The 23,373-nt window shown below is 34.4% G+C and overlaps 1 protein-coding gene across 1 annotated transcript; it reads left to right on the top strand.

The window, feature by feature from the left end:
• Positions 1-21,062: 21,062 nt before the first annotated feature.
• LOC140881615 (two-component response regulator ARR5-like) lies at positions 21,063-22,904 on the top strand. Its single transcript, XM_073287069.1, has 5 exons — positions 21,063-21,240; positions 21,381-21,457; positions 21,797-21,874; positions 21,964-22,034; positions 22,380-22,904. Exons 1-5 carry the CDS (start codon positions 21,111-21,113, stop codon positions 22,636-22,638), a joined length of 615 nt encoding a protein of 204 aa, XP_073143170.1. The 5' UTR covers positions 21,063-21,110; the 3' UTR covers positions 22,639-22,904.
• Positions 22,905-23,373: the final 469 nt, after the last annotated feature.

Below are 23,373 nucleotides of genomic sequence, written 5' to 3'. Positions count from 1 at the left end.
GAGGCCAAAAGAGTTCGTGATTCATACGGATCATGAGTCCTTGAAGCATCTCAAGGGACAAAAAAAGTTGAATAAAAGACATGCCAAATGGGTAGCGTTCGTAGAAACTTTTCCTTATGTAATCAAGTACAAGCAAGGTAAGGAGAATGTAGTGGCGGATGCATTGTCGCGAAGGTACGTGCTCTTAACTACTCTAGATTCTAAGTTTTTGGGATTTGAGTATGTGAAGGAGTTGTATGCCAATGATCATGATTTTGGTGAGATTTATGTGTCATGTTTGCATGGTCCGAGGGATAAATTTTTCATGCATGATGGATATTTGTTTAAGGAAGATAAATTGTGTGTGCCTAAATCGTCCATTCGTGAGTTACTTGTTAGGGAATCACATGGGGGCGGTTTGATGGGACATTTTGGTGTGGCTAAAACTTATGATACTTTGCATGAACATTTTTATTGGCCACATATGAAGCATGATGTTGAGAATATTTGTGAGAGATGTGTAACTTGTAGAAAAGCTAAGTCTAGGACACAACCACATGGATTGTATACTCCACTTCCTGTTCCTAGTGAACCGTGGGTAGATATTTCTATGGATTTTGTTTTAGGACAACCAAGGTCTAAGAAGGAGAGGGATTCTGTGTTTGTGGTGGTTGATAGATTTTCTAAGATGGCTCATTTCATTGCGTGTCATAAATCTGATGATGCATCTCATGTTGCGGACTTGTTCTTTAATGAAATTGTTAGATTGCATGGCATGCCTAGGAGTATTGTTTCTGATAGAGATACTCGTTTCTTGAGCTACTTTTGGAAAACATTATGGTGCAAGCTTGGTACTAAATTACTGTTTTCAATTACATGTCATCCTCAAACGGATGGTCAAACTGAGGTTGTTAATAGGACGTTAGGAACTTTGTTACGTGCTATAATTAAAAAGAATTTGAAAAATTGGGAGGAATGTTTGCCATTTGTTGAGTTTGCATATAATCGTAGTGTGCATTCTACTACAAATGTTTCACCATTTTAAATTGTGTATGGTTTTAATCCTTTAACCCCGTTGGATTTGATGTCTTTGCCTATGAGTGAAAGGGTTAGTATGGATGGAAAGAAAAAGGCTGAGTTTGTGAGAAATTTGCATGAGAAGGTGAAAGCGAACATTGAGAAAAAGAACTTGCAATACACAAAGCAAGCAAATAAAGGTAAAAAGAAGGTTGTATTTGAACCGGGTGATTGAGTTTAGTTGCACTTGAGGAAGGAGCGTTTTCCAGAGAAGCGGCGTTCTAAATTATTACCTAGAGGCAATGGACCTTTCCAAGTCTTGGAGCGGATCAATGACAATGCCTACAAATTAGATTTACCAGGTGAGTATAACGTCAGTGCTACTTTCAATGTTTCTGATTTGTCTTGGTTTGATATAGGAGATGATCAAGATTTGAGGACAAATCCTTTTAAAGAAGGGGAGGATGATGCGATCATGGATAGTTCGCATGCTGATCAAGTGGTTAAGGATCCGTTGGAGATGCCAAGAGGACCGATTACGAGAGGTCGAGCTAAGAAATTCAAAGATGCGCTTCAATCGTTGATAATGGACTTTGGAATGCTTGAAGATCATTTTGAGGGATGCTATAATCTTATTGAAGTCCAAGGAAGTAAAGAAAGTGGAGGAAATATCAAAGAAAACACCAAAACAAGTGTCTTGGACAGTCACGCATGCGCGCCCGCCCCATTCCACGAGCGCCCGCGCGTGGATGCAATTTTAAAGTTTGGCGGACAGACCCTTATGCGCGCCCGCGCCTCCTTGACACGCGCCCGCGCCTGATCTGGTGTTTTCAAGTTTTTCTGGACAGAGTCCTGTGCGCGCCCGCGCCTGCTCATGCGCGTCCGCGCCTGCACTCGTTTTCACACAGTTCGGCATGTTTGTGTGTGTGCGAGACTTTTTGATATTTTGGCATTATTTTCTATATTTTGAGTCTTTTAATTATACTAAAAAACTTTCTAGATGATATCTTTAAGCTATATTTTGCGTTATCTTTTATTTTTGATTGTAAACAATAAATACTTTTGTTTTATTTCATTAATAAAAATTTAGATTCAGTTTATACAAAAATTATTGAAAATTTTCTCAAGAATTTTATTCAAAGCTTTGCTTTGTTCTTCAAAATCAAACTTTCTCAGTTAATTACTTGGAAACGTTTGTCGATTGTTTCTCACTGAAGATTGTCAGATACAAGTTTATCTGAAGGTTTTCTTTGGTTTCAATTGTTGTGGTTTCTGTTGTTAATCGTACCGTCGATTAAAGGTGAAAATCCAAAACCCTATCAATTTTACTTGTTTCAAAGATTGGGCAAAACTTTGAGTCTTTTGTTTATTGGTTAGAGGGTGCGATTCAAATTGTAATCGTGTTTGCTAATCTTACACAACAAGATTAAAATCAGCATGAAACACATGAAAGTTTGGTTGGATTCTTTAGTCAAACCACGATATCTCATAATATGGTCCAAAGGATTATGAGAGAAAATCCAACATTACAGAAGTACCAAGGATTTTCAGCACGACAAGTTGAAAGAGTCCTAGGAAACCTAGGGCTAAGACAAAGAAGACATAATTTGATTTATAAGGTATCCAGAAGGAAAATGGCGATCCCTATGGAATTAACCAGTAACCAAATTGAGATGCAGTTAATTCCCTTTGAAGAAATTCGAGATAAATTACAGAAATTAAAAACAGAAGTAGCAAAGACAATGTCTTGGATTCATATTGGAGCAATCCAGATTATGATCAAAGCTACTTTTAAAGAGGGAATATATTCACCCATAGATATCGTAGTATGCGATAAAAGAATGGGGAATATACAAGATGCGGTTCTAGGAACTATCTCGGGAAATTTGTGTGCAGGAAAAATTGTGGGAGTTATTTATCCAAGAATAGCCTACAATTTAGCTGATAGAGATTTTAGTCGAGCCCTGACGTTGCATCAAAACTTCAAGGAAAAAAGACTAATGAAGGAAGGTAATAGGCCATATTCTATTACGTATCAAATTTCATATGCTCTTTCTAATACTCACCATTCTGAATTATTTATTAGAAATGAGTTCATTGAAATTCCAGAGAACTTTGAGAAAGTTGCTCAAGCAATATACCCGGAAAGAATCGAGTTTCCTTTAATTCAGGAAACAGACATTCAAATTCAAGACAGACCGGTTCTATACAGAGACCTTAAAATAGAACCCCGAAGGTTATCTTTCCAAGGAGACAGAATGACAAGCAGGAGGTGGGACAAATCTCCTATTCAAGAAATTCCACCAGAAGAAAAAGAGTTTTCTATAATAGGAAAACTTAGATCTCCAGAAGGATGGAAAGAAGTGAAAATAGTATTCGAAATTACAAGTAATCGGAACCAGTTCCCTTGTAACTCGATTTACTATTTGGAACAACAGGAAAAAGGAACTTACCAAGGAGTGATAAATATTGGAGAATTGGAAGTTCAAATCTGGGAAATTCCAGGAAAAGATATGGATCAGCTCATTCTTGGTCTAGAATTCCTGGAGGACCATAAACCATGGAAATGCCTTGAAAAAGGAATAGAGTTCATGGCAAAAGAAAATACTTGGAGGATTCAATAAGAATTCTACGAAATGGAAAACCAAGAAAATTGGATAAAGGGACAATCCCTTAATCAAATTCGAAAACTCTGTTCACAAACAGAGGAAGAAGCAACTGTTGAAATTAGTAAATCATGAACATGATTTACTAGAACGCATTGAAGAAGTAGAAAGGATTAACCATACTCTACCTTCTGAGGCCTTAGGAAAACTAAAGGTAAATAGTCTTAATCGGATTACTGAGTTACAACACAGTCTGTTAAAATGGCGGGGCCATTTAGTAATCCCTTTAAAAAATGACAACAAGTCCTTTCTCCATATACATTCCGATAGGGATGTTGTATGAACAATATAAGGCTGAGTACTTTGCAGCTTATATTGACTCGAGAGCAGGAATTTGTACAGCAAAAAGAGGAGTTTTCCCTGAAGAATGTGAAGAAGAATTGCCAGAAATTGCTGGACGAGATTTCTCTCAAAGAATTTTAATTCTTTGCAAAGGAATAAAACAAGCAGAGATCCTTATGGGAGGTGCAAGTCAAACACCTTGGTACAAGGTAAAAACACCACCGATCTATTTCCATGATACAGGAGCTGATATCCTGTTAGGAAATAACTTCTTACAAATGTTTAAGAAGTACACACAAGACAATGAGTCAAGAAAACTTATGTTCACTACAATTTGTGATCATAAAATTATCGTTCAAAGACTTAAGGTTGCTTTTTATCGACAATTGCCGATAATATTTCGCAGCCAGCGTGATGATAAAGGACAATTTTTTTACCCAAAAATGAAAGATCCAAGAAGGTTTGGAGACACCATGTTGAAAATAACAACAGAACAAGAACTCCAAACAACAGATATGGAGCTTCTCAAGGTAACTCTAAATCACAGAGATATAGAGTTAGAAAATAAGATATCCCTTGAAGATGTCAAAAAGAGTCTCAAAGAAAGTTACAACGAGCATCCTTTGGCATGGTGGGATAGAAATCAACTCAAAGCCAGTCTTACTCTAAAGGAAGGCAAAGAGTATGAATTCGTCAGATATAAGCCTATCCCGATGAATATAACAGATCAAAGGGATATGAGAATGATTATTAAGGAACATTTGGACCTTGGTTTAATCAAAGAAGGAGTTTCACCATATAGCAGCCCAGGTTTTCTGGTTAGAAATCATGGTGAAATAAAAAGAGGGAAACCAAGGCTAGTTATTAACTACCAAGGTATTAATAAAATCCTGAAATTTGATGGGTACTTCATACCGAGTAGAGAATACCTAATTAGCTATGTACGAAATGCTAAAGTGTTCTCGAAATTTGATTGTAAGTCTGGATTTTACCAGATTCGAATGGAAGAAGGCAGTAAGAAATTCACAGCCTTCTCTACTCCACAAGGACACTATATTTGGGAAGTTATGCCTATGGGATTGACTAATGCACCCCAGATATTTCAAAGAAAGATGGATAACCTTTTTAAAGATTATTTCAACTTTATGTTTGTTTATATTGATGATATTCTTATAGCATCAAAAAATATAGACGAACACGTTAAACACTTAGAGATTTTCTCTAAAATTTGTAAACAAGAAAGACTGGTCTTATCTGAAAAGAAAGCAGTCATAGCAACAAGGGAAATTGAATTCTTTGGTATTGAGATTGATGAAACTGGAATAATTCTGCAACCCCATATTGTGAAAAGGTAAAGAATTTTCCAGATAAACTCAAAGACGTAAAACAACTTCAGAGTTTTCTTGGAGTAGTTAATTTTGCAGGGATGTTCATTAACAATCTAGCAATGTACAAAAAGGTGTTCAGTCCTTTGTTAAAAAAGGATGCTAGGTTTATATGGACCGATGACCATATTAAAAGGGTAAACCAATTAAAAGAGATATGTAAGAATCTCCCAAAAATGGTCATACCCTATAGATGAAGATGATCTGGTATTATTTACGGATGCCAGTGACGATTGGTGGGCAGCAGTCCTTACCAAGATCACTCCAGATGGGGAAATACCATGCAGATACTGTAGCGGTCTTTTTTCAGAATCAGAGGTCATCAGATGGCATATCAATGAAAAAGAATTTTATGCAGTTAAAAGGGCTTTTGAAAAATGACCATTATTTTTACTTTCTAAAAAATTCATTCTGAAGATTGATAACACCCAGGTAAAAGCTTTCCTAAAAAATAAGATTGAATCTGAACCTGAGAAAACTAGGTTATTAAGATGGCAAGCATTATGTCAAAATTATATTTTTGATATTGTTATTATTAAATCTCATGAAAATATTCTTGCAAATTTCTTAACAAGAGATGGAAGGCAGTGACGTGGATTCCATCATGAAAATGCAGAGGCATCTCAGGGAACACCTTGGGTTGCTTCAAAACGAGTTCAACCAGTTAGCCATTAATGCTGAAATGGCCGGCAGGTTACAACAAGCTGATCGGATCAAAGTATCTAATCGAATTACAGGATGTATGCAAGCTCAAACTCAACTATGGGCTGCTATTCAAGAGCCAATTGTAAAGGCTATAGAGAAACCATTGGTTTCTTATAAACAAGATATGCTTAAAACCATTGGTTTCACAAGAACAAGAAATACAACCACCGGTTGTGAAACAAGATGTTGAGGAATCTAAAACTCAAGAAACAAGTGCTAATCTATCATCAGCCTTTGATGATCTGGATGAAACAACAATTGATGAAGATAACTCATCAAGTCAACCCTCCGTCTCTGGGGTAAAAGAGGAAGAGATCAATTTTAGGCCCAACACTGACAAGGGAAAATCTAAGATTGATACTAATCCATCTATTATTTCTCCATTCCAGGTTTATCAACAGAGGTAGGAGAAATTGAATACAAGGAGTGAAATCAACCCGAACACTTGCAGGGTGATGCTGCAGGAATATATCCAAGGGTTTGGCTAAAAAACAATGTCAATCCTAAAAATGTAAAACTTTGGTATGAATTTAGGGCTTTGGCCTCAGTTTATACAACGTCACCAAGCTTCCCGGAGATATCACAGTTACCAAAATGGATCCATGAAGCAGTCCAAGAAACATGGGCAAATAATGATCATTTGTCCAGAGGAGATGTGCTTAAGTTATACTTTTTCAGTACAGCTCCAGAACCAACAGTGAAGGGATCACACGAACCCTTTCATTTCATCAAGCTGAGGAGACCTGATATAAATAGTCATAAATTTATCAAGGATCCTAAAACTGAAGAAATACCCTTGGTGTCCACTTTCGGGGAAAATGAGATCTCAACCAGAAGGGCATGGGGTATTTGGGTCTGTCTTACTGAGATGAACAAAGTCAAGTTCTCATTCAAATTTTATCAAAATTCTGTGAATGGATCGTTTCTATTAAACACAATGACAGGGAAAACTATAGCATTTGCGGAAGAACTCTTCGAAAAGAAGAGAAATCTTTTTTGGAACAACAAGCTGCCAGGGAGTAAAGAAACTCGCCGAAAATTTTGTAACATGGTTCATATTGGACAATGGTCAGAGAATATCTGCCCAAAATGCCCAAATCAAAAGGAGCCAGAATTTGGAAAAACCTTTAGACCCCGAACGGATCAGAAGGATTTTTCCGAGACAAGCAAAGGTGGACAAGGACCACCAAAGATGCGTTTTCACAGGGGCCTACTTCAAAAGCAAAAGATGCCCCGACAACAATAAAACAGGCATGTGAGGAGAATAAAGCCAAAAGAAAGTGGCATGTGATTTCTCCACTAGTAAAAGATGTCATCAATAATGGCATAAAAAATACAAGACAGCTGCCTCCTCCACTAGTAAAAGATGTCATCAATAATGGCATAAAGAAATACAAGACAGCTGTGAGATTCCCTGAAGTTTCTCGGTGAAACGAGTGGAACTACAGCTATAAATACAGGCATTTGAGGAAGCTGAAGATATCGATCATTTCCTTCAGTTTTCTTACAAATAAATTGTTGTAATATTTCTCTTTCTATTGTACTAAGTTTTCTTTTATGTATTTCAAGAACAAGGCTACTATGAGTAGCTAAACAAGTTGTCTTCTCCTCTTCAAAGGAGTTGATTTATGCAATAATATTATGTCTGAATAAATTTCCTAAATCTCTCGTTCTTTCATGCTCATATTTTATAATTAAATTTATATACCATACGCCTTAAGGTAGAAAACGAATTAAGGCTGTGCTGGGTGTCGTTGAAGGAGCTTGTGCAGAAACCATCTGTTGCGACTGCGTGGGTGGGGTGTGAGGAGCACTTCGTAAAACTCGGCAGGTATGACCCGACGACATTATGGTCAAAGAGGTATTTAAATTCAATTTATCTTACGGAAGCATGTTGGACCCTTAATCCGGAGTATATCGGCTGGAAACCTTGCGTAACTTATAGTCTTGCATGGCCGGGACTGGTTCGATAGGTATAACAAAGCCACGTACAAAGGATAAGTTTTAATTAATTTTTAATTCAAAAATGGGGACCACTAGGGAGTGAAAATAAAGAAAAGGGTGGGTAGGGAGTTAAGTTAAAGAGAAGTTTGGTAGTGGGGAGTTTAAAATAATTTGCCCACGTGACAATTCACAAAACCATTTATCTATACTATTATGGGTTTTTTTTATTTTTAATTTAAAAAAATATATATATTGCACAAATAATGCAGGGCAGGGGGTTTTGCAATATTACTGCAAAACGCCCCTGCCAATAGCGGACGCTGCATTTAAAATGCAGCGTCCGCTATTAAAGCAAGCGGACGCTGCCAAAGAAGCATCCGCTTGCTGCAGGGGCGGACGCTGCTTTTGGCAGCGTCCGCTCTCTGCAGGTGTGGACGCTGCTTTTTGCAGCGTCCGCTTCCTGCAAAAAGCAGCGTCCACTTTTCCATCACGGGCGACCATTATTTATTGCTGTCCACTTTTCCATCAAGGGGCGACCATTAAATTGTTGTCCACCAATTCTGTACTGTAATTATATTAATAATGTAATTATTAATCAATGTCTGCTTTTATGAAAAGCGACAATCAAATGCTGGTCTACCAGTTCTGTCATGCATACATATATATTAATATTATATAATGGCAAATATATAAAAATTAAAAAACATCAAAAAGGGGATGCTGCCAAAGCGGAGGATGTGACAGGATGTGATTTATCATCCGCTTCTGCAGAAATCGGACGCTGATTTATCATCCGCTACTGCAGAAAGCGGACGCTGATTTATCATCCGCTACCTACTAATACGGACGTGATTCGAGACACTAATTAAATTATCAAGCACGTAAAAATCATCACAATAATAATATACAAATAAAAAATCATCACAATAATAATATACAAATAAATTATCAAGCACGTAAAAATCATCACAATAATAATATACAAATAAATTATCAAGCACGTAAATATCATCACAATAATAATATACAAAATTATGAAGTACATATAAAATCACCACAATAATACACACAACCTCCCGATAAAAAAATCGTGATCTTTCCAGCAAGATTCCCAACTTTATCAGACAACTAATTCAGTAACATGATCCTGACAAGATTCCCACATAACTTTTGACCACATTGAATAATGTGTTTAAAGCTTTTAAAAATTTGAAATATAATCGTTCAACTTTCTATCTATATAATAACAAATATTTTGAAGAAAATCAATGTCTATCACTCTCTTTTGCTTGAAGAAATTCTTCACAATTTCTAAAAAAATATTCTTTCCTTTCTTTTTTTTCTCATTCCTCCTTCTGTCTTTGTAATACTTTTCTTGAAACTTCATCTCCAGTATGGATAACATTGATGTTCTTTTATATTTTGGTGGTCACGTTATTGTTGAGAATGGGTCGGTTGAATATAGTATCCCGTATATTAGACCGATTCGAGTATTGAGATCAATTTCTTTGTTCGAGTTGGTTGAATATGTGCATAAAATGTTGGTCATTGATCCGATGAATTTTAATCTGAAGCTGTCTACGAAATACTCATTCCTGGATAAATCAATATGGCATGAAATTCCAGTCGACCTTGTTGATGCTGACGCTCTGGATTTTGTAATGCAATGCCCCAATATAAATGTATTGCATTTGTATGTTGAAGCAAATCAAATTGATCGGGATGAAGAATCATATATTCCACATGTTACAGAAGGATTGAGAAATATGCAGTTGAATCGTGAGGGTGGTTCGTGGGATCAACATATCACTGGTCCTTTTGAACATGTTCCTCCATGCTGGACAAATACGGGTCTGAGTTGGGATCAAAACATGGGTGCAACAAATTTGTATTCAAAAAACCAGAATTTCGCTCAACACAATGATGTTCCTAGAAATGATGATGGAGATGTTCCTAGAAGTGCTAGTGATACTGAACCAGAGATGTCATATGGGGAGTCTGGAGAAGATGACAACGACGCTGATGATTTGAATGATGATGAACACGTGAACACACATGCAAATATCGATGAAGGGACGTCATCTCGTCCACCACCTCGTCAAACATTACAGAGGCAAGTCGTACCATTTATCTCCACTGATTCTGAGATGCCCTCGTTTTTCAATAAATACTTTGGAGAAGAGACTCCGGATTCCATCGGTGTCCCTGTCGGGGCACGAGCAAGTTATTACAATCCGGAAAGAGGAGAACTTGGTGTGAACATGTTATTTAAAGATAAGAATGATCTCATTGCTTCTGTGAAAGATTTTTCAGTCAGAGTTTCTAGGCGTGAGTATCGTGTAGTTGATAGCACACGCATTCTGTGGAAGGTACGGTGTAGAAATGATTCTTCTACCGCCCAATGTCGTTGGGGTCTTTGAGCTTCGTTCAAAGAGAAAACGGGTTACTGGAAAATAACTAGATATGGCGGTCCTCACACGTGTATATCTACCAACGTGGGTATAGACCATCATAACCTGAATAGCGATATGGTCGCACAGACGTTGTTGGGTATTGTACGTTGTGATCCTTCGTACGAGATTAAATATATCATGGAGAGCATGAAGGATAAATACGGATACCAAATCTCGTATAAGAAGGCGTGGTGAAGTCTGAAACGCGCAGTGGAAATTGTTTATAGGACTTGGGAGAGTTCTGTGCAACTGCTTCCAAAATATATGCGTGCTTTGTGCAAATATAATCCCGGAACAGTTGTCGAATGGAAGCATCTTAGATCGAACAACGAATCAATAAAAACATTGAACTATGTTTTTTGGGCATTCAGGCCTTCTATAGATGGATTTCGCCACTGTCGGAAAATGATCAGCGTTGACGGCACACATTTGTATACAAAATATAAGCACAAAATGTTGATCGCAGTCACTCTGGATGCAAACAATCAGGTGTTACTGCTGGCATTTGCAATCGTGGATGAAGAAACGTCGGATTCCTGGAAATGGTTCTTGGAAAATGTTGGTCAGTATGTTGTTTGTGGTAAAAGTGGAGTATGCCTAATTTCTGATAGGCATAAGGGTATTGTTCGAGCAGCTGAGGATCTCCACTATTTTAAACCTCCGCATGGTGTGCATCGTTTTTGTTTGAGACATGTGTGCTCAAATTTTAATGCGAGATTCAAAGATGTGCATTTGAAAGATTTATGTTGGGAGGCGGGCAAACAACATCAAGTCTGTAAGATGTGCATTTGAAATGCGTCGCTAATGGCGTATATCCCAAATAACGAAAACATATGTCTTGCCAAACTCCCACTGTATGTGACGCATCTGTACCAGATATAACATCACCATGAATTGGTAAACCCCAAATAACTGAAATATCCTGCAACATGATAGTCGCCTCACCACATATAAAATGAAATGTGTGTGTTTCACGTCGCCATCGTTCAACCAGAGCAGTGATCAAATGATGATCATAAACACGAAATCCACACTGCAAAACACCCAAAAATCCCATATGATGTAAAAATGCTTTAACACGGCTATGTAACCCATTCTCCGTATATAATTTCCATATCAAATTGTCCGATCGTTTGGCTCGAATAATTTCATCAATATTTTCCGAAGAAACTACTGATGATATATGTGATGACTGCAAAAACAACACGCTCGAATCTTGTACTCTTGCCATTCTGAAAAAAAAAATGACAATCATTAATCAATAAGTTAAATAATCATAACAATCAATTATACTTATAATAAATACACTACAAAATAATACATATCACGATCGAATTCATGTTATTTGGAAATAAAATAAAATATTAATTTACATTAATTATTTTATTTTTTTCAAATAAAAATAATAACAATAAAAATAAAATTAATAATAATAATAATAACAAAATATTACTAAAAATTATGTCAATAATCTTTGTAAATACGTTAATAATAATAACAAATTTATCCTTAAACTAACTTTCCTTATATTTTAAATTTTTTATTTACTTAAAAAAATACTCAAAATGCAATATTTTTGTGTATTGATACAACTAAAATTAAATATTTTAAAAAACTATCATATTTTTTTTATCATATCTAAATAAAATAAAGAATAACAAAAAAATATATGTTTAAGTAGTCTAAAAATGTGATATTATAAATCTTTTATATCACATTTTAATATGAACACAAAATATTAAATATTCGGATATCAAACATTTTATATTTACCAAAAAATTAAATAATTTAAAGCTTAAAAAATACAAGTTATATTACAATTTAATATATAAAAATAATGTTGTATGAATATTATTTTTTATAATATTTAATAAAAATATGAAGTGATTATCAACGTTATATTTATAAGATAATTTTTTTATTTTAACACTATGAATTTTATGTAAATAAACAATAAATAAAAATATTAAATTATATTATATATATATATATTGTTATATATTTTAAAGAAATATTATTTTAAAAATATTTCAACTATAATTTTGATCGATGGTATATTATTTCCAATTATCAATTTATTACCAATATATCATTATAACATATTATGATTAATTATATATATATATATATTTATATATGTAAAAGTATAATGAAAAATAATTAGAAATTAAATAACATATTTCAACGTTAGAATTAGCTAAAAGTAACATATCTTGTTTCAAATAATCGTAAATAAATAAAATAATATATTAATTAAGATTGAAAAACCAATAATTAGTTAAGTTAAACATAATATTACTATCTATCTTGAATTTTTATTTACGTAGTAACTTAATTTATGAATTAATACTATTGACAAACTTACTAAAAACAAAGGCAATCAAATAAAGAGTAAAATTATAGAACACGAAGGATTCATCAAAATATTATATAATATAAAAATATAATATATTAACATAACCAACAAACTATAATCAACATTTAACTTTAGGAAACATGAATAATAATAGTATTATTTAAAATATTCACAAAACTTAATATTTGTTTTAATAATATTAATACGTACCTTTATGTTATTTCAGGTTTAATATCAAATTTACCTGCAAAAACAATATAAACAAAAATTCATATGAATAATAACACCATTTCTAAGAGAAATTATTTTGCATGCAAAATATAAAAAAAATTAAAACGATAACATTACAAATTTACCTAATTCAGAAAACAAGGCGGAGAAGATTTCAAAAGCTTCGTGCTTGCTCAAAAAATAAAAGGAAAAAGCTTCGGTGCTTCTTGGGTTCTTATTCTATTAAATAAAAAAAAGAAGTAATTTAAGTAAAAGAAATGAAAAGAAAGCTTCGGCTGTTTTCTTGCAAAATAAAAGTATCAGATTTCGGTGCACATAATAATGAGAGGTGTGGCATGATATTTATAACAAGCACAATAATTTTGCATCACGGGTCAAAACACCCGTGATGCAAAATAACAAAGGGGATGCTGCCAAAGCAGCGTCCGCTTTCTGTAGAAGCGGACGCTGCAAAAAGCAGCGTCCACACCTGCAGAGAGCGGACGCTGCCAAAGCAGCGTCCGCCCCTGCAGCAAGCGGACGCTTCTTTGGCAGCGTCCGCTTGCTTTAATAGCGGACGCTGCATTTTAAATGCAGCGTCCGCTATTGGCAGGGGCGTTTTGCAGTAATATTGCAAAACCCCTTGCCCTGCATTATTTGTGCAATATATATATTTTTTTAAATTAAAAATAAAAAAACCCATACTATTATATAAAAGATGTGTCTATTGTAGTAATTACCTTGAGGACACCAAATTTATTTATTCCAAAATTACTCTTTTCTACCCAATATTTCACTAAAACTTCTCACTAACTCAATGATTTGTTTTAAAAAAATATTTCTTTTCTTTGTGTGTGCATTTTTTACTAGTACGAATAAAAAATTTGCGTACTTGTAGTGACACGTGATTATATGTTAAAAACTATGCAAGAATTGCAAATAATCTACACGAAACTCCATCCATGTTAGCACAAAAAATCATTTACCGCTCTCAAGGGACGTATGAATTATTAGAATTAGCAGATATGACATACGCGTTGCATGTGTAAAAGAAATTAACGAAAAAGAAACCGACGAGAAGAGAGATGATAAAAGGGGTCATGTGAGCAGTTGAGAAGATTGAAATAAGTTGAGAGATTTAATTTTTGAAATATGTGAAAATAGAACAATTGAACGTGTGGAGTGATTTGAGAGAAAAAAAGGTGGGAGAAGCATAAATTACTATTTTGTCCATATTGAATCCTATCCATTCAAAGCCTTGGGGGACAATTCGAAAAATAAATTTTGGTGTCCTCCATAGGAGTTATTATAGCATGATCTTCTTTTATAAAATAGTAAAGATAAGTAAGTTCTAGATAAATAATGAGAATTTCGATAACTCTTACATGAGTTACAACATATTTTCGGATGGCTTTCTCGCACAGAGCTTGCTTAGTGCGATTTATCCAACTAACGTTATTTTTAGGTTATTATATTAGTTCGAAGATTTATTGAGTGTGCATGTATACGAGTTTCCACATCATAATACAAACAAAACAAAATCGTTTTATCTAAATAATATAGATCTATTGTGAGTTTGTGACACGGTCTCACGGATCTTTATTCGTGATGCGAGTCAACTCAACCCACATTTATAATAAAAAATAATATTTTTGACATAAAAATAATACTTTTTTATGAGTTACCCAAATAAATAATCCATTTCGATCACGAAATTGATCCGTGAGACCGTTTAATAAGAATTTTTGTAAAATAATATATAACACAATCGTTAATATATCGTGTGTGCCGCTAGCGTCGTCCACAAATTTGTTGAATGCAATTTTCCGATTTAAATATCTAAAATAAAAACTTTACAATATATATATATATATATATATATGCATATACGTGTCATGTGTGTGTTTAGGAGTTAAACTCTGTAGCGATGTTTCCTCTTTCGATTTTGACGCCACCTCGAACGCAGCTTTTATTACCGGGTCTAGCTAGGGGCTTTATATTATATATATTATAATTAAAATATTCTTGGTCTGTCAATTCTTAGAAAACATCACTTGACCCCCTTAAGTCAACCAAAATGCAATTTGTCAACGGAGAAAAAAGGAATTGGCCTTTTCACACACATATATATTTCATTAAATATTTATTCGTAACATATGATTAACAAAAAATTATTTTGCCGTAAAAAATAATAATTTGGACATAAAAACGTGATAACAAAAAAATATAATTTTGTGGTAAAAAATAATAATTTAAACATAAAAAGTGATGGATCGATTCGAGGTTCTTTTCTTAAAGTTGGCTAATGAGATGTTCTGATATATGTTTTTATATAATATATTGTTATGAACGATGTTTTTATAATTAGACCGATGATCGAACAGATCTATTTTAAAAAAATGATTCAATCGATGGAACCGTTTTAATTGGACACTCAAATCGAAAACTGTTTTTATATATAATATAATAAATAATATATTTTAAATTTTAAAAACCAAAAAGACGTATATAAACAAAAAAAACATATTTACCATTATTTAAAAACTAAATAAATATATAAATATATTTAAAATATCAATTATAGTTATACATTTTTTAAAATAATAAATTTATTAATTTAAAAAAAATTAATATTACAAAATAATATTTGTAATGAATTACAAATTCGAAATAATCATGTATACATACATATAACAAAATAGTAAATTTAAAGTTTTAAAAAAATTAATTTTTCAGAAAAAAAATAAAAAACATTCGGACCGGTAGAACCAGTTTTCTGGTTTTTGACCGTTTCGACCAGTTCTTGACTTGTTCTGATCGGTTTGACCGTTAAAATTTTTTTTGAGACATTAAAAACCAGACCTGTAACCGGTTTTCGGTCGAACTAGCCGATCTAGTTCGATCCGATTTTGAAAACATGAGTTATGAATTCAAGTGCGCTTTAGTACATTGTTGTTTGCTGTGTTGATTTGATAAGAAGAATCATATATTTAGATTTAGATTTAGATTTATGTTTATATTTCAAGTTATTTTCTAACATTAACAAGTTTACATTATTAAAAAAAATAACAATTTTATATCGGTTCAAATTATTTTCTTTAAAATATCGATTCAAATTCTAAATCTTTGAATAGTGGACATGTAAAACTTGAAAAATATTAAACAATTTATAAAAGAGGGATTTTTTTTATGGACTCACGTGTGTTTGGATTCGTTGATATATACTCTTTCTCACTCTAACGTGCTTATTCGTGTCTCAAGGCCATTATTATCCAACGTTTAATTTGGCGGTGAGGGCAAAAACATCATGCATCACACTATGCTATGTTATTTTCTTTGGTTGTGTTATTTGACTTGATAAACATATGATGCGTTTATTAATCTAATATTATCCCTTGTTTATTTATAGAAATTTAATTCTTCACAAATATAAAAATTGTCATTCAACCCTCATTTCACGTGATATTTCATCTTTCATTTATCAAGGTATAACATATCCTGATTTGTACTTGTGAAAAAAAAAATCCACATAAAGCCTAATCTACCCTCACTTGATTTCTTCGTTTATCTCCTTCCTTCCGTTTTCCTCCCGATTCCTTCTTTTTTCCATCTCAATTTCTCATATTCAATTTTATGTAACTATGAAAATTAAATACATATTTTTATACCGGCCAATAATTTTGTTAAATAAAAATGTCTCACATGTGCACTGTTCTAAAGGTGACGCCTAGCGCTAGACGGTTGCCCACCGCCCCTATTTTTAGATAGTTGAAGCTTCTGGAAGTTATTACATTAATTGACCGTCTAGACCGCCTAATCGCCGCCTAGACGCCTCAAAATCCGTCTAGGCGTCCGCCAACATATATATAAATTTTTTATTTTACTTTTTTTAAAAATATTATTTGACATATTTTCCCATCAATTTTTTGCGGATGAAGACGAGAAATATGTCATTTATTTCAAGTTTGAATTCGATAAAGAGAAATTATTGAAAAAATGTTAATTTAAACAAGAATAATTAGATATTTAGACTAAAAAAACATCACTTAGACAGATGAATTCGATGGAGACGAATTATTGGAGAGATATTAACATGAATCAGACTAGAATAATAAAATATTTAACCTAAAAAAACCGCCTAGACCCCGCCTAGGCGGTCGCATGAGCGTCTAGGCGCTAGGCGGTGGGTGATTGCCCGTCTATCGCCCAACGCTTTTTAGAACATTGCACATGTGAATCAATAATAATTTAAAATATTCAATAATAATCCAATCTAAATTTTATGAATACAAAAGTAAACATAAGATTATTTATCATAGATGGAGGGTAAAAATGTAATTCGTCCCTCAATCATTAATTCAATTTCAAAATTAATAACTCAAATTAAACATGTAACTGTTTATCCATTATTATTCCACATCTTTTAAAGTCATTTTAATAATCCTAGTATGATTTAACCATATGTAAAATCATCACACTAAATAAACACAACCTTTATATATTTATGCCTAAAACACCGTGCGTGAGAAGCTCCACCCTATGGGTGAGACTATGCTCCGTCGCATATAACACATCCGATGAAGTACAACCCATGGATCAGTAGGTTTCACATGAAAACATACGGGACTTACGATTCAATAACTGGTGCATTAGTAGCATACCATGTGATGAAATCCACAACAATATTTTGTATTGTTTTCCAAATTAAATTTTGGACGATACAATAGAATTTATTTATATGGCCACGTTTGGTACGAGGGATTAGGGTAGGATAAGGACAAGAGTCACTTGTTTGACTCGTTTTTAGTGCGAAATTTAAAATCCTAGAGCCTGATATGTACTGTTCAATCTGGAAAAGGGTTGTAAAGAATCCTCCTCGTCACCATGGTATTAACTATCCATGTATCTACAATAAAGAGAGAAGGAACTCTATTTTTCATTATACTTGATATACTTCAATTAAGTGATCTCCTTGAATGAGCTGAAGAAACTCCTCCAAATAAGAGATGAACTGCTGCTGACCTGAAACCACTAACAAGAGTGTAAAGGGGGGGCCGGAAGATGTTCCGGCGTATCCCCTCCGACGTTCAAGTCAGATGCTAGGATAACGAAAATATAGAGAGTGGTGTGTGAATACGAGTGAAGAATTGGGGTTAAATAATGAAAGTAAACCTGGTATTTATAGGAGAGGGCTCCGAATCTTGCGCTTACTTTCCTTATCCAACACCCGAGAATCCCGGGATCATAATCCCGGATGTTTCGGCTGAGATTTCGCCCCAATATAGCCTGGCTAAGGAAATAATAAGATGCTTAATCTGAACTGTACTGCCCTTATGAAAATCACTTAGTTGTCGTCCTCTAAGAACTAATAGAGAAGGTGACGGATGAGCTATTACCGAATTCCTGAGCTCACTACAAATGACTGGTCCTAACATCTTAGTTAGCCCATTGAAGTTACTGTATGAACTCCTCTACTAAGCTAACCCCATACTGGCCTCGGGACCGAGCTGAACTCCTGAGCTCCCAAGCTGAACTCCCGACCTGAACTGGTCATTATGATGGGAGAGCTTGGCCGAGCTCCCGACCCGAGCTGGTCACTATGATGGGAGAGCTTGTCCGAGCTCCCGAGCTCCCGACCCGAGCTGGTCATTATGATGAGAGAGCTTGGCCGAGCTCCCGACCTGACCCCCCAAACGATTCTGGCTAGTTAAGAATTGATCTTTACCTTAGGCTCATCTATGAGCTGAGGTGATTTCCTCCCCCGGTATCAATACCCTTTGCCCAACTTTACCACCCATATCTTATCTCCCACGCTGGGCGTCGTGCACATTTCCACAGTAGTGCGAAAAATGTTCTTGCAAATTGAAAGTCCACAATGGAAGGAAACATGTGAGAAATCGTCATGAACCAGGTAAATCAATGTTCTCTTTAGTCATTCTGTTTCTCGGAGCTTGAAACCAGGGATGGAGTTACAATTGCCATGGACGATATTGGAGCTTCTCGGGTCTGGAATATGCGATATAGGTACATATGCATATATATTTTTATTGCAATCACATTTTTCCGACTTGGAAAATTATTGAATTTCATTTTTGTTACAGGTTTTGGCCAAATAACAAAAGTAGAATGTACCTCTTGGAAACACAGGTCGAAGAAGTGAAAAGATAAATTATGATATTCTCAAATCTTATGTACAGTGGGTAGGGGCAATTTTGGTAAAAGCTGCATAGTCCAACTTTTAATCCTACACACAAAAAATCAAAAAAACAAATTCAAATTAAAAATTTTAAAATATATTTCATAATTATATTGAAAAAATATACTTATCCCATAATTAATTTTTACACAAATAATCCTATCACACGAACCAAACATAGCTAATTAATATTATTAGTGGATCCATATTATCAACTATCTACCTCCCCAAAATGTGGTTATATTTGATCTTGTTCTCCTTCTCATCTTCCTTATTAAATGTTACTAGATAGCCTCGGAAGCGTTTGGAGACATTTGGAATGTGATAGTACTTCAAAAAAATTGTCTTTTTCATAACCAGGATTCTTACGAGATTCGCTTGTAGTTTTTGTGTGCATCCTAATGCTCATAAGTGCAAGGTGACTCTTAGACTCACCATCACATTAATTTCTTCTTATTTATTCAATTTAACAGCATTCATAAATTTCCAATAAATTATAATTTTTTTTTGGCGATCTATCAACTTCCAATATGGTTGGGAGGTAACGAGTAGGCCTTACCTGTAATATCCATTTTACTCTAATTTATAAATTTTCACGGTACTGCTTGTGACTAGAGGTGTAAACGAATCGAATATTTGTGAAAGTTCAAGGTTCAAATTCGACTCAAATTAAGTATATTCGAATTCTAACTCGATCTGAAACTCAAAAATTTTAGATTGATGTTGCCAGAAAATATTCGTACTCGAAAGATTTCTTTTGCAGAGTCTGGAGTATCGAGAGCAGAACGTTATTTTGTTTAAAATAAGGTGTACCTTAAGAATGGTGTAATTTAAGCTATTTATAGATATTTGAAAGTTTTGTGGGCTTGAACCTCTTGTGAGCTTTTATAGATTTTTGGGTCTCATTAAATAGATCTAAATAATAATTAAATAAGATTGAACCCAAAAAATAATTGGAGTGACCTTATAATTGAGTTTGAGCTCAGTAGATTTTTGAGTCGTAAACCATCATATATTTTTTTTGTTCGATTTTGGTTTGAAATGATGCCCGAGTTCGAGTTCGACTCTAAATGTTGAAACATATTCACGAGCTATTTGAACCATTTCTTGAACATTAAAGTTCGATAATTCATATACATTAAATATATAATTATATTATTATTATTAATAATAATTAAAACTCACAAACGATTGATAAACTATTGAACAAAATAATTTTTACACAATTTTAGCTAAAAAAATTTTGAAAATGCAACCAAAGTCCCATATTAGAAGATTAAGAGAAAAATCATGTGTTAATATATGAAATAATATCTTCATTGGCATGAGACATTTTTTATGAAGTTAAAAAATAAAACTACGAAACTTTTAGTCTCAAAGTAAACAATATTATACTATTATGGAGATATCCGAGTTCGAAATCCTGTTGTATTACAAAAAAAATTCAAACATTTCAATAATTCAAAATACAAATCAAATATTTATGAACGGAAGTCACCGGAAAAACGTAGGAATCGCAACTCGATCCACTATGTCCCCATACAGCCCAATTTGTAACAATAATGAAATATATTGAGTAAAATTTTGTTTGAAAAAGCACATGCTAGCTTGCAATAGGACATCATTGTCTCTTACATTAAATATTGGAATCGAATAATCAAGAAATATAATGGCAAAATCAGGTAAAGCGACAAGTCGGATACAATGGGGATTAGATTTGAAAAGATCTCTGTGTCCTGCTTTTAGCCTTTCCTCTTCCCTAAACTAGATTTCCTTTTCTCTCTCTGTGATCTTACACAATAACCCAGATCCCCCAACCGACCCTATATATCCCTTCATGCCCACCCAAATGGGACAAGATTTGGAATTGAGCTCTCTTTTTTATTTTAGAGCTGACCCGATACAAAAAAAAAAAAAATGGCGATGAGAGATTTGGGTGGGGATTGTTCTCCGATTGATGCTCAAGAATTGCATGTTCTTGCTGTAGATGATAGCCTCGTGGATAGGAAGGTTATCGAGCGCTTGCTAAAGATTTCTTGCTGTAAAGGTGTGGGATTTTTATTTTTTTTAACCTTCGGGCTGCTTGCTGGATCAAGGGATTTTTGTTTCGATTTGTCTTTTATGTGTTTGTTGAAATGTTTATGTTGGTGGGTTTGTCGAGATTTATCTGATTTTTGCGATTTGCAGTGACTGCTGTGGAAAGTGGGAGGAGGGCTCTGCAGTATTTGGGGTTGGATGGAGACCGAAGCTCTGTTGAATTTGATGTAAGAACTTCATCTCTTTTCTTCCTGTTATTGTTGCCAGCTGTTATCTGAAATGTGATCATCTTAGTGTTTAGACGGATGAAAAATCGAAAGGAAAACAATTTATTTTGTGCTGTAGAAGTTTGGGTTCCTTCCATAAAAAGGGATTAAAGGGTTCGATATCCGTTGGTGCAGAGAGTTTTCAGGCTACTTGTTTTGTTTGGTTAATATAAACTTTGTAACAAATCAGGTGTGAATTTGTTTAGATTCAGTTGGAGGGGGTCTGATGATGAGAATCATTGCTTACATTACTAGTCTTGTTTGTGGGGTGAATGATACAAATACAAAATCTGAATGCAGGAATTGAAGGTGAATCTTATTATGACAGACTACTCCATGCCTGAGATGACAGGATACGAACTTCTCAAGAGAATCAAGGTTGGTTGTCTTGTAAATTTAAGAAGATCTGCATATCTTTTTGGAGGCTGAGAAGTTGTAACCCTTTATTGCTTTCCTTATTTGATCAGGGTTCCTCCAAATTACGGGAAATACCGGTGGTGATAATGTCTTCTGAGAACATAATGACCCGCATCGATAGGTAAAATCTTGTGTCTCATTGCATTGCATTGCATTGCTCACTAGCTGCTAGTGTGTGTGGGAATTTTGATTAGAGACTTTGACTATGGAGCATATGTATGAGCAGTGATTATGATAGTCGAAAACCGGAATCATGATATTTCCAGTTGATAATTTGCTTATTAAGAGTCTGCAGCATTAACGTTTGCTAAACACTGCTCTATTTGAGGCAATTTTTGAATTTTAAACCCATGTTCTTCACTGCTTTGGAATTCGTTTTAATGATGCATTCACTCATTAAGCCAGCGAACATTATCCGATTATTACCACACTTGTCTGACTCTTATTCACCCGACCCATAAAACAGGTGTTTAGAGGAAGGAGCGGAAGAATTTCTGGTGAAGCCAGTGAAGCTATCTGATGTTAAGAGATTGACAGATTTTATACTGAGGGGGGACGATGACAGCCAAAGGAAAGGTTCCCGGAAGAGGAAAACACGAGAGGACTCGTGTTCTGCGACATGTTCACCTTCTTTTATTGGTCGTGGTGATCTTCAGCTGCCATCCAAGTCCATATCACCACGACCACTTCCAAAGCACCCGAAAGTGCAGAGCACAACAGATTGATCCATTTGCCAAAGTTCCAATTCTCGGCAGCCATTTTTTGTTTTGTCTCGTGGCGACTACACATGTGAAGGAAATAGGTAGTAGCTTAGAACTTGTACATGTTTTTACATCGATGATTCAACATTTTATTACACCCCATCAAAGGTTTTGTGCTTGTGCAAACACTAGAGAAGAAGTAGACGGGTGATTGTGTTGATGGGATATCATATATTTTTTTGGGGTATAATATGATCTTCAATTGATTGATGTAGCAATCGATGCTTTGTATATTGTATCTTCATGCTATGTGGGTGAATCAATTGTGTAAAATATAGCTTTCTAGTTTGAAGGTGTGAGTTCGATACACACAGATGAGAGAGACGCAACAAAAAATGATGTTTCAATGCACTACCACTTGTGTATATCAACATAAAAAAATATCTACTCAGAGCACGGACCACGGCCCAAGCCCACGGCATGGAACCGTAGGCCGGGATCCTGATCTGGTGAGCTTGACACAAGTGTCCTATCTGAGATTTCGAGAGTCTGAACTTAAAATTTATACTTTTTTTTTTCATTAAAAGAAAGTTTGTCTAAAGATATTAACATAATCTTTATCCGTGTTATTTTCAACTATTAATTTTTTAATATTTTGATTAATTTTATATGAATTCTTCGAATCCTAACCAATGATAGGAAATTTGGTTGATTCATATTGTTGTTGATAATTTTCAATAATATTGATACTATTTTTTT

This window comes from Henckelia pumila, chromosome 2, assembly GCF_033568475.1.
Source record: "Henckelia pumila isolate YLH828 chromosome 2, ASM3356847v2, whole genome shotgun sequence".
NCBI lineage: Eukaryota > Viridiplantae > Streptophyta > Magnoliopsida > Lamiales > Gesneriaceae > Henckelia > Henckelia pumila.
Note: the sequence above shows the minus strand (reverse complement) of the source record. Positions and strands in the feature narration are given on the sequence as shown.